Source organism: Melanostigma gelatinosum, assembly GCF_949748355.1.
Source record: "Melanostigma gelatinosum genome assembly, chromosome: 20".
Taxonomy (NCBI): domain Eukaryota; kingdom Metazoa; phylum Chordata; class Actinopteri; order Perciformes; family Zoarcidae; genus Melanostigma; species Melanostigma gelatinosum.
The window spans coordinates 21,070,547-21,083,046 of record NC_136653.1 but is presented as its reverse complement, the minus strand read 5'-3'; the positions used below and the strand labels follow the sequence as shown (position 1 = coordinate 21,083,046).

The window sequence follows — 12,500 nt, the reverse complement described above, 5'->3', positions numbered from 1 at the left end:
TTCTGCTCGGTACATGTATACGATCTTTTATAAAATAAACTTCCGTCTTCAGAGGAAAGGTTTAGAAAAATATCGTAAAATACTTCGTTAGGTTTAGAAAAAGACCGTAAAATACTTCGTTAGGTTTGAAAAAGATCGTAAAATACTTCATCCGGTTTCAGAAAAGATCGTAAAATAGTTAGTTATGTTTAGAAAAAGATCGTAAAATACTTCATTGGGTTTCAGAAAAGATCGTAAAATACTTAGTTAGGTTTAGAAAAAGATCGTAAAATACTTCATCCGGTTTCAGAAAAGATCGTAAAATAGTTAGTTAGGTTTCAAAAAAGATCGTAAAATAGTTAGTTAGGTTTAGAAAAATATCGTAAAATACTTCGTTAGGTTTCAGAAAAGATCGTAGTCAGCCGGGTCACTAAGATAGAGTCCGTAGTCAGCCGGGCCACAAAGATAGAGTCCGTAGTCAGCCGGGTCACTAAGATAGAGTCCGTAGTCAGCCGGGTCACTAAGATAGAGTCCGTAGTCAGCCGGGTCACTAAGATAGAGTCCGTAGTCAGCCGGGTCACTAAGATAGAGTCCGTAGTCAGCCGGGTCACTAAGATAGAGTCCGTAGTCAGCCGGGTCACTAAGATAGAGTCCGTAGTCAGCCGGGTCACTAAGATAGAGTCCGTAGTCAGCCGGGTCACAAAGATAGAGTCCGTAGTCAGCCGGGCCACAACGATAGAGTCCGTAGTCAGCCGGGTCACTAAGATAGAGTCCGTAGTCAGCCGGGTCACAAAGATAGAGTCCGTAGTCAGCCGGGCCACAACGATAGAGTCCGTAGTCAGCCGGGTCACTAAGATAGAGTCCGTAGTCAGCCGGGCCACAACGATAGAGTCCGTAGTCAACCGGGTCACAAAGATAGAGTCCGTAGTCAGCCGGGTCACAAAGATAGAGTCCGTAGTCAGCCGGGTCACTAAGATAGAGTCCGTAGTCAGCCGGGTCACAAAGATAGAGTCCGTAGTCAGCCGGGCCACAAAGATAGAGTCCGTAGTCAGCCGGGTCACTAAGATAGAGTCCGTAGTCAGCCGGGTCACTAAGATAGAGTCCGTAGTCAGCCGGGTCACAAAGATAGAGTCCGTAGTCAGCCGGGTCACAAAGATAGAGTCCGTAGTCAGCCGGGTCACAAAGACAGAGTCCGTAGTCAGCCGGGTCACAAAGATAGAGTCCGTAGTCAGCCGGGCCACAAAGATAGAGTCCGTAGTCAGCCGGGTCACTAAGATAGAGTCCGTAGTCAGCCGGGCCACAAAGATAGAGTCCGTAGTCAGCCGGGTCACTAAGATAGAGTCCGTAGTCAGCCGGGTCACTAAGATAGAGTCCGTAGTCAGCCGGGTCACTAAGATAGAGTCCGTAGTCAGCCGGGTCACTAAGATAGAGTCCGTAGTCAGCCGGGTCACTAAGATAGAGTCCGTAGTCAGCCGGGTCACTAAGATAGAGTCCGTAGTCAGCCGGGCCACAAAGATAGAGTCCGTAGTCAGCCGGGTCACTAAGATAGAGTCCGTAGTCAGCCGGGTCACTAAGATAGAGTCCGTAGTCAGCCGGGTCACAAAGATAGAGTCCGTAGTCAGCCGGGTCACTAAGATAGAGTCCGTAGTCAGCCGGGTCACTAAGATAGAGTCCGTAGTCAGCCGGGTCACTAAGATAGAGTCCGTAGTCAGCCGGGTCACAAAGATAGAGTCCGTAGTCAGCCGGGTCACTAAGATAGAGTCCGTAGTCAGCCGGGTCACTAAGATAGAGTCCGTAGTCAGCCGGGTCACAAAGATAGAGTCCGTAGTCAGCCGGGTCACTAAGATAGAGTCCGTAGTCAGCCGGGTCACAAAGATAGAGTCCGTAGTCAGCCGGGTCACTAAGATAGAGTCCGTAGTCAGCCGGGTCACTAAGATAGAGTCCGTAGTCAGCCGGGTCACTAAGATAGAGTCCGTAGTCAGCCGGGTCACTAAGATAGAGTCCGTAGTCAGCCGGGTCACAAAGATAGAGTCCGTAGTCAGCCGGGTCACAAAGATAGAGTCCGTAGTCAGCCGGGTCACTAAGATAGAGTCCGTAGTCAGCCGGGCCACAAAGATAGAGTCCGTAGTCAGCCGGGTCACTAAGATAGAGTCCGTAGTCAGCCGGGTCACAAAGATAGAGTCCGTAGTCAGCCGGGTCACTAAGAAAGAGTCCGTAGTCAGCCGGGTCACAAAGATAGAGTCCGTAGTCAGCCGGGCCACAAAGATAGAGTCCGTAGTCAGCCGGGTCACTAAGATAGAGTCCGTAGTCAGCCGGGTCACTAAGATAGAGTCCGTAGTCAGCCGGGTCACTAAGATAGAGTCCGTAGTCAGCCGGGTCACTAAGATAGAGTCCGTAGTCAGCCGGGTCACTAAGATAGAGTCCGTAGTCAGCCGGGTCACTAAGATAGAGTCCGTAGTCAGCCGGGTCACTAAGATAGAGTCCGTAGTCAGCCGGGTCACAAAGATAGAGTCCGTAGTCAGCCGGGCCACAACGATAGAGTCCGTAGTCAGCCGGGTCACTAAGATAGAGTCCGTAGTCAGCCGGGTCACAAAGATAGAGTCCGTAGTCAGCCGGGCCACAACGATAGAGTCCGTAGTCAGCCGGGTCACTAAGATAGAGTCCGTAGTCAGCCGGGCCACAACGATAGAGTCCGTAGTCAACCGGGTCACAAAGATAGAGTCCGTAGTCAGCCGGGTCACAAAGATAGAGTCCGTAGTCAGCCGGGTCACTAAGATAGAGTCCGTAGTCAGCCGGGTCACAAAGATAGAGTCCGTAGTCAGCCGGGCCACAAAGATAGAGTCCGTAGTCAGCCGGGTCACTAAGATAGAGTCCGTAGTCAGCCGGGTCACTAAGATAGAGTCCGTAGTCAGCCGGGTCACAAAGATAGAGTCCGTAGTCAGCCGGGTCACAAAGATAGAGTCCGTAGTCAGCCGGGTCACAAAGATAGAGTCCGTAGTCAGCCGGGTCACAAAGATAGAGTCCGTAGTCAGCCGGGCCACAAAGATAGAGTCCGTAGTCAGCCGGGTCACTAAGATAGAGTCCGTAGTCAGCCGGGCCACAAAGATAGAGTCCGTAGTCAGCCGGGTCACTAAGATAGAGTCCGTAGTCAGCCGGGTCACTAAGATAGAGTCCGTAGTCAGCCGGGTCACTAAGATAGAGTCCGTAGTCAGCCGGGTCACTAAGATAGAGTCCGTAGTCAGCCGGGTCACTAAGATAGAGTCCGTAGTCAGCCGGGTCACTAAGATAGAGTCCGTAGTCAGCCGGGCCACAAAGATAGAGTCCGTAGTCAGCCGGGTCACTAAGATAGAGTCCGTAGTCAGCCGGGTCACTAAGATAGAGTCCGTAGTCAGCCGGGTCACAAAGATAGAGTCCGTAGTCAGCCGGGTCACTAAGATAGAGTCCGTAGTCAGCCGGGTCACTAAGATAGAGTCCGTAGTCAGCCGGGTCACTAAGATAGAGTCCGTAGTCAGCCGGGTCACAAAGATAGAGTCCGTAGTCAGCCGGGTCACTAAGATAGAGTCCGTAGTCAGCCGGGTCACTAAGATAGAGTCCGTAGTCAGCCGGGTCACAAAGATAGAGTCCGTAGTCAGCCGGGTCACTAAGATAGAGTCCGTAGTCAGCCGGGTCACAAAGATAGAGTCCGTAGTCAGCCGGGTCACTAAGATAGAGTCCGTAGTCAGCCGGGTCACTAAGATAGAGTCCGTAGTCAGCCGGGTCACTAAGATAGAGTCCGTAGTCAGCCGGGTCACTAAGATAGAGTCCGTAGTCAGCCGGGTCACAAAGATAGAGTCCGTAGTCAGCCGGGTCACTAAGATAGAGTCCGTAGTCAGCCGGGTCACAAAGATAGAGTCCGTAGTCAGCCGGGTCACTAAGATAGAGTCCGTAGTCAGCCGGGTCACTAAGATAGAGTCCGTAGTCAGCCGGGTCACTAAGATAGAGTCCGTAGTCAGCCGGGTCACTAAGATAGAGTCCGTAGTCAGCCGGGTCACAAAGATAGAGTCCGTAGTCAGCCGGGTCACAACGATAGAGTCCGTAGTCAGCCGGGTCACTAAGATAGAGTCCGTAGTCAGCCGGGCCACAAAGATAGAGTCCGTAGTCAGCCGGGTCACTAAGATAGAGTCCGTAGTCAGCCGGGTCACAAAGATAGAGTCCGTAGTCAGCCGGGTCACTAAGAAAGAGTCCGTAGTCAGCCGGGTCACAAAGATAGAGTCCGTAGTCAGCCGGGCCACAAAGATAGAGTCCGTAGTCAGCCGGGTCACTAAGATAGAGTCCGTAGTCAGCCGGGTCACTAAGATAGAGTCCGTAGTCAGCCGGGTCACTAAGATAGAGTCCGTAGTCAGCCGGGTCACTAAGATAGAGTCCGTAGTCAGCCGGGTCACTAAGATAGAGTCCGTAGTCAGCCGGGTCACTAAGATAGAGTCCGTAGTCAGCCGGGTCACTAAGATAGAGTCCGTAGTCAGCCGGGTCACAAAGATAGAGTCCGTAGTCAGCCGGGCCACAACGATAGAGTCCGTAGTCAGCCGGGTCACTAAGATAGAGTCCGTAGTCAGCCGGGTCACAAAGATAGAGTCCGTAGTCAGCCGGGCCACAACGATAGAGTCCGTAGTCAGCCGGGTCACTAAGATAGAGTCCGTAGTCAGCCGGGCCACAACGATAGAGTCCGTAGTCAACCGGGTCACAAAGATAGAGTCCGTAGTCAGCCGGGTCACAAAGATAGAGTCCGTAGTCAGCCGGGTCACTAAGATAGAGTCCGTAGTCAGCCGGGTCACAAAGATAGAGTCCGTAGTCAGCCGGGCCACAAAGATAGAGTCCGTAGTCAGCCGGGTCACTAAGATAGAGTCCGTAGTCAGCCGGGTCACTAAGATAGAGTCCGTAGTCAGCCGGGTCACAAAGATAGAGTCCGTAGTCAGCCGGGTCACAAAGATAGAGTCCGTAGTCAGCCGGGTCACAAAGATAGAGTCCGTAGTCAGCCGGGTCACAAAGATAGAGTCCGTAGTCAGCCGGGCCACAAAGATAGAGTCCGTAGTCAGCCGGGTCACTAAGATAGAGTCCGTAGTCAGCCGGGCCACAAAGATAGAGTCCGTAGTCAGCCGGGTCACTAAGATAGAGTCCGTAGTCAGCCGGGTCACTAAGATAGAGTCCGTAGTCAGCCGGGTCACTAAGATAGAGTCCGTAGTCAGCCGGGTCACTAAGATAGAGTCCGTAGTCAGCCGGGTCACTAAGATAGAGTCCGTAGTCAGCCGGGTCACTAAGATAGAGTCCGTAGTCAGCCGGGCCACAAAGATAGAGTCCGTAGTCAGCCGGGTCACTAAGATAGAGTCCGTAGTCAGCCGGGTCACTAAGATAGAGTCCGTAGTCAGCCGGGTCACAAAGATAGAGTCCGTAGTCAGCCGGGTCACTAAGATAGAGTCCGTAGTCAGCCGGGTCACTAAGATAGAGTCCGTAGTCAGCCGGGTCACTAAGATAGAGTCCGTAGTCAGCCGGGTCACAAAGATAGAGTCCGTAGTCAGCCGGGTCACTAAGATAGAGTCCGTAGTCAGCCGGGTCACTAAGATAGAGTCCGTAGTCAGCCGGGTCACAAAGATAGAGTCCGTAGTCAGCCGGGTCACTAAGATAGAGTCCGTAGTCAGCCGGGTCACAAAGATAGAGTCCGTAGTCAGCCGGGTCACTAAGATAGAGTCCGTAGTCAGCCGGGTCACTAAGATAGAGTCCGTAGTCAGCCGGGTCACTAAGATAGAGTCCGTAGTCAGCCGGGTCACTAAGATAGAGTCCGTAGTCAGCCGGGTCACAAAGATAGAGTCCGTAGTCAGCCGGGTCACAAAGATAGAGTCCGTAGTCAGCCGGGTCACTAAGATAGAGTCCGTAGTCAGCCGGGCCACAAAGATAGAGTCCGTAGTCAGCCGGGTCACTAAGATAGAGTCCGTAGTCAGCCGGGTCACAAAGATAGAGTCCGTAGTCAGCCGGGTCACTAAGAAAGAGTCCGTAGTCAGCCGGGTCACAAAGATAGAGTCCGTAGTCAGCCGGGTCACTAAGATAGAGTCCGTAGTCAGCCGGGTCACTAAGATAGAGTCCGTAGTCAGCCGGGTCACTAAGATAGAGTCCGTAGTCAGCCGGGTCACTAAGATAGAGTCCGTAGTCAGCCGGGTCACTAAGATAGAGTCCGTAGTCAGCCGGGTCACTAAGATAGAGTCCGTAGTCAGCCGGGTCACTAAGATAGAGTCCGTAGTCAGCCGGGTCATTCAGTGGTGCGTCACAAAGCCGTTGAGCCAGGCATTAACCACCAACATGCAGACCGAGGCTGTGTTGACGGTGCTGAGGGTGCACCTCAGTGACACCTGGACCAGGTCTACACAGACACCCATAGTACTGCTGACTATCCCTGCTGGTACATTATTTCACTGCCCAACTAGGTCACACATATTGTTCAAAACAAATAAAGAAATCTCTTCACACTCGTGTTGCTGAGCCAGCGAGAGAGAGAGAGAGACAGAGAGAGAGACAGAGAGAGAGAGACAGAGAGAGAGAGACAGAGAGAGAGAGACAGAGCGAGAGAGAGAGAGAGAGAGAGAGAGAGAGAGAGAGAGAGAGAGAGAGAGAGAGAGAGAGAGAGACAGAGCGAGAGAGAGAGAGACAGAGAGAGAGAGAGAGAGAGAGAGAGAGAGAGAGAGCCTGAGAGAGAGACAGAGAGAGAGAGACAGAGAGAGAGAGACAGAGCGAGAGAGAGAGAGAGAGAGAGAGAGAGACAGAGAGAGAGAGAGAGCGAGAGAGAGAGAGAGAGAGACAGAGCGAGAGAGAGAGAGAGAGAGAGGACAGAGCGAGAGAGAGACAGAGAGAGAGAGACAGAGAGAGAGAGACAGAGCGAGAGAGAGAGAGAGGAGAGAGAGGAGAGAGAGAGAGAGAGAGAGAGACAGAGAGAGGGAACAGGTGCACAACATGATTAAAGAGAAAAGTGATGATGAACTGAGTCAGCACAGGTGTGCACACACACACACACACACACGCACAGCATGACACAAATCTGTCATTTCATGTTAGGTATGAGAGGAGAGAGGAAACACTGAACATCTTCTTCTTCTTCTTCTATTGCCTTAACACACAACATACAACACTCACACACACACACGCACGACACACACACACCACACACTCACACACACACACACACACACACAGAGAAGCACACACACAAGATGTCTGCGGCTCAGTTGGACTTTTGTCCTGTGAAGAGATGAAGAGAGACAGGAAGTACACACACACACACACACACACTAATATACACCCTTTTAGCACTAACACACGCAGCGTTGCAGAGTGAGAAAGATGCCGGACCATAATGCACTGCCTGGGCCTCCAATCCTACATGAGGGGCCCTATTATTGTGTGTGTGTGTGTGTGTGTGTGTGTGTGTGTGTTCACTATGAAGTGAGCCGTTACAAAGAGAGAGTTTATAGAAAGTCTGTTTACAAAGAACCAAATATATGCGTTCAAGAAAGCTCGGACGTCCTGAGGCTCCGAGGGACGATAATGAAAGATTTGTTTAAAAAAAAGAGATGATAATGAAAGTCTTTTAATCAAAACACACACACACACCCAACCCACCCACCCACCCACCCACCCACCCACCCGCCCGCACGCACGCACGCACGCTACAGCACACACACACACACACACACACACACACACACACACACACACACACACACACACACACACACACACACACACACCACACACACACACACACACACACACCTGTGAGTGAACCTGAGAGCCTCACACACCTCCTCCTCCCTCTCCTCCTTACCTCCTCCTCCCTCTCCTCCTCCTCCTCCTCCTCGAGCCCTCGCTCTGCTCCTCCTCCTCCTCCTCCTGCTCTTCCTCCTCCTCCTCCTCTGGGAACTCCACGTCGGACTCTCCGGGTGCGATGGGCACGCTGATGGTGAGGTTGGGGTTGGTCATGTAGCTGTCGTCCTCCGGCACCACGTACTTCTCCACGTGACGGCCTGCAGACGGATCGCCGTTGAGATGGATTCATGAGATTAACTCCTGGTTGGTGCGTTCAGGGACGCTCAGACATCAGACATTTAAAAAGTGAATCGATGATGAAATATTAGACGACCTATTATCAAAGGACTAAACATTCCCTTCAAAGCACTTTCTGTCCACGTTTGTTGTCAGTGCGTTGTAAAGCGTGTCTGCAGCTGCAGCAGGTTCAGTGTTCAGACGAGCGTCTCCGTGCGGTTCCTACCTATGACGGCTTCCGTTGGCCTCGGTGTGGACGCTACTCAGGCGTTTGAGCTTCATCATGGCTTTGGCCTCTTTCCTCTTCTGACGACGGCGCTTCAGGTTCCCGTTGAAGAAATCCACCACCTGCATCGGAAAGAAAGGACGCGTGAGACGCAAAAACACGATGAACGAAGTTCACACTCAGGTGAGCCGACTGGCTTAACAGCTGACAGAGCAAAGGCTGCTCATGAGAAGAGGAGGTTGGTGTGTGGACGGACCAAAGCCTCGAGTTAACGCAATCTTGGCCGTCGCCGTCTCAGTTTTGGGTCGTCGCCATTTCATTGCAACCATAAGTGACACGAGAGGGTGGAGCTACATACACCGAATGCTGAGGACATTTTAAGGCGACCACATGTTCCATTTATCCTTCATGAAGTGAAGACACACTGTGTGAAAGACGAGAACACGGACATCTCTCAGAACGAACGACGACGTGGAAGCGACCTGTCAATCACCGTGTGGCCCCGAGAGAGAAGTGGACTCGTTCTCTCATCGGCTTCTATCCAACCAGAGGAGTCGCCCCCTGGTGGACACTAGCGGCAGCATCGGCTTCACTCTTCAGCTGCTGTGGACGGACGGGCAGGCGGTACCTGTGTGCGGCACCAGGCCAGGCCTCTGGTGATCCGGTGGATGGCGACGTGCAGGTTGTTCATCTCCCCGTCGTCGTCTGGAGCCGACAGGTTGTCCGAGCTGAAGCTGCTGAGGAGCAGAGCCAGGAAGAGGTTCAGCAGCTGGAGACAAAGAAAGAGAAAAGAGTCGTCAGTGTCGGCCTTCAAGCTTTGTAAGTTAAAGAGAGTGGGAACACCTGACATCGGTACAGTGAGATCAGTATCTGTCAGCGGATCACTGGAGTCATGAGTGAACAGCGTCTGAGACACACGAATGTGCAATTTATTGTTATATTTCACCGATTAAGGGAAACCTTTGACCTGCTGGTGGCGCTAGAGGAAAAGTCAAGCTCAGAGGCACTTAAGCAGAGTGGACTAAACTGTTGGTTCTCTTCCGTTAAAGAGAAACCCACGACGGTCACTGAAATAACTTGAAACTGACAAAAGTAATAATAAATAAAAATGTACTGAAAATGAAGGAATGAAAATCTGACTTTGCTTTTGAATTGTGGTTCAACGGAATCATTTAAAAAAACAAACGAATGAAAACGGCCTGGCCGAAAGTGATGGCAGGCCTACCCTGAACTTCATATGTAGTTGCACAACCTTTCGAGGCATCAAGTGATTCCTGTAACTCTCAGTGAGACGTCTGCACCTGTCAGCAGGTATTGTGGTTCACTCCTCCTGAGCCATCTGCTCCAGCGGTCTCAGGTCTGAAGGGTGCCTCCTCCAGACTGCATGTTTCAGCTGCTTCCACAGATGTTCAACAGGCTTCACATCAGGTGTGTGTGTGTGATCATTGCTCTTATTCATTCTTGGGTGTTTTCTGTGTGTTTTGGGTCTTTATCCTGCTGGAGGACCTGTGACCTGTGACTGAGAGCTCTCTGACACTGGGCAGCACACTTCTCTCCAGAATGCCTTGAAGGTCTTGAGATCTCATTGAACCTGCAGTGATTCAAGACGCCCTGTGCCAGATGCAGCCGAGCCGCCTCCATGTTTCACAGTCGCTCCACTGTTCTTTCTTTCTAGGCTTCATTTGTGTCTGTGAAAACAGAGGGGGGGCTAAATCAATACGGACATTAGACACTGCGTGTGTGTGTGTGTGTGTGTATTGATCCCAGCTGCTGGTGTGTGTGTGTGTGTGTGTGTGTGTTGATCCCAGCTGCTGGTGTGTGTGTGTGTGAGTGTGTGTATTGATCCCAGCTGCTGGTGTGTGTGTGTGTGTGTTACTGATCAGCGTACGTCTGTCACATAACCGGTTTCCACCATCCCCAAAACGCTGGCGTGCGATTGGCTGCCCGTCTTTGACCAATAGATCACCAATAGATCACCAATAGATCACCAATAGATCACCAATAGGTCACCAATAGATCAGGTCACCAACAGGTCACCAATAGGTCACCAATAGGTCACCAATAGATCACCAATAGATCAGGTCACCAATAGGTCACCAATAGGTCACCAATAGATCAGGTCACCAATAGGTCACCAATAGGTCACCAATAGATCAGGTCACCAATAGGTCACCAATAGATCACCAATAGATCAGGTCACCAATAGGTCACCAATAGGTCACCAATAGGTCACCAATAGATCACCAATAGATCAGGTCACCAATAGGTCACCAATAGGTCACCAATAGATCAGGTCACCAATAGGTCAGCAATAGGTCACCAATAGATCACCAATAGATCACCAATAGATCAGGTCACCAATAGGTCACCAATAGGTCACCAATAGATCACCAATAGGTCACCAATAGGTCACCAATAGATCACCAATAGGTCACCAATAGGTCACCAATAGATCACTAATAGGTCACCAATAGATCACCAATAGATCACCAATAGATCAGGTCACCAATAGGTCACCAATAGATCACCAACAGGTCACCAATAGGTCACCAATAGGTCACCAACAGGTCACCAATAGGTCACCAATAGATCACCAATAGGTCACCAATAGATCACCAATAGATCACCAATAGATCAGGTCACCAATAGGTCACCAATAGATCACCAATAGATCACCAATAGATCACCAATAGATCAGGTCACCAATAGGTCACCAATAGATCACCAATAGGTCACCAATAGATCACCAATAGATCAGGTCACCAATAGGTCACCAATAGATCACCAATAGGTCACCAATAGGTCACCAATAGATCACCAATAGATCACCAATAGATCACCAACAGGTCACCAATAGATCACCAATAGATCACCAATAGGTCACCAATAGATCAGGTCACCAATAGATCACCAATAGATCACCAATAGATCAGGTCACCAATAGATCACCAATAGGTCACCAATAGATCACCAATAGATCACCAATAGATCACCAATAGATCACCAATAGATCAGGTCACCAATAGGTCAGCAATAGGTCACCAATAGATCACCAATAGGTCACCAATAGATCACCAATAGATCACCAATAGATCAGGTCACCAATAGGTCAGCAATAGGTCACCAATAGATCACCAATAGGTCACCAATAGATCAGGTCACCAATAGGTCACCAATAGATCACCAATAGATCAGGTCAGCAATAGGTCACCAATAGATCACCAATAGATCACCAATAGATCACCAATAGATCACCAATAGATCAGGTCACCAATAGGTCAGCAATAGGTCACCAATAGATCACCAATAGGTCACCAATAGATCAGGTCACCAATAGGTCACCAATAGATCACCAATAGATCAGGTCACCAATAGGTCACCAATAGATCACCAATAGATCAGGTCAGCAATAGGTCACCAATAGATCACCAATAGGTCGATGCCGTTGACCTATTGCCAGCTCGACCAATGACCTTGCTGCTTTCCAATAAGCCGATAACACATCGCTGACGGACACGAGGCTACCTTCATCTTCATCTTCATCGGGTTACTCGTTGAACCTGCTTATAACAACAACCTGCGTCATCTTTAACCCGGACCACCAGGGGGCAGCGGGACCAAAGCGCCAACACACACTTCACTGTTTATCACCGGCAACAGTTATGATCGACAAGCTAGCAAGCACCTGCTGCTGCTGCTGCTGCTGATGATGATGATGATGTGTGAGAGGGGAAGTGTGTGTGTGTGTGTGTGTGTGTTTGTAGGTGTGTGTAGGTGTGTGTTTGTAAGTGTGTGTAGGTGTGTGTGTGTGTGTGGGTGTAGGCGTGTGTGTGTGTTTGTAGGTGTGTGTAGGTGTGTGTGTGTGTTTGTAGGTGTGTGTAGGTGTGTGTGTGTGTGTGCGTGTAGGCGTGTGTGTGTGTTTGTAGGTGTGTGTGGGTGTGTGTAGGTGTGTGTGTGTGTGTGTGTGTAGGCGTGTGTGTGTGTTTGTAGGTGTGTGTAGGTGTGTGTGTGTGTGTGTGTGTAGGCGTGTGTGTGTGTTTGTAGGTGTGTGTAGGTGTGTGTGTGTGTTTGTAGGTGTGTGTAGGTGTGTGTGTGTGTGTGCGTGTAGGCGTGTGTGTGTGTTTGTAGGTGTGTGTAGGTGTGTGTAGGTGTGTGTGTGTGTGCGTGTAGGCGTGTGTGTGTGTTTGTAGGTGTGTGTGGGCGTGTGTGTGTGTGTGTCTAGGTGTCAGTT

General features: G+C 50.5%; 2 protein-coding genes across 2 annotated transcripts in view; one reads left to right on the top strand and one right to left on the bottom strand.

Moving 5' to 3' along the window:
- The window catches only part of LOC306794371 (sodium channel protein type 2 subunit alpha-like), a 151,952-nt gene that overhangs the window by 31,112 nt on the left and 108,340 nt on the right, over positions 1-12,500 (bottom strand). Inside the window, 5 exon segments of the mRNA XM_079292406.1 lie at positions 7,826-7,858; positions 7,861-8,024; positions 8,270-8,279; positions 8,281-8,391; positions 8,898-9,038. Of these exon segments, the coding sequence (XP_079148532.1) occupies positions 7,826-7,858; positions 7,861-8,024; positions 8,270-8,279; positions 8,281-8,391; positions 8,898-9,038 (459 nt within the window).
- The window catches only part of fars2 (phenylalanyl-tRNA synthetase 2, mitochondrial), a 314,225-nt gene that overhangs the window by 300,527 nt on the left and 1,198 nt on the right, over positions 1-12,500 (top strand). The window lies entirely within an intron of this gene.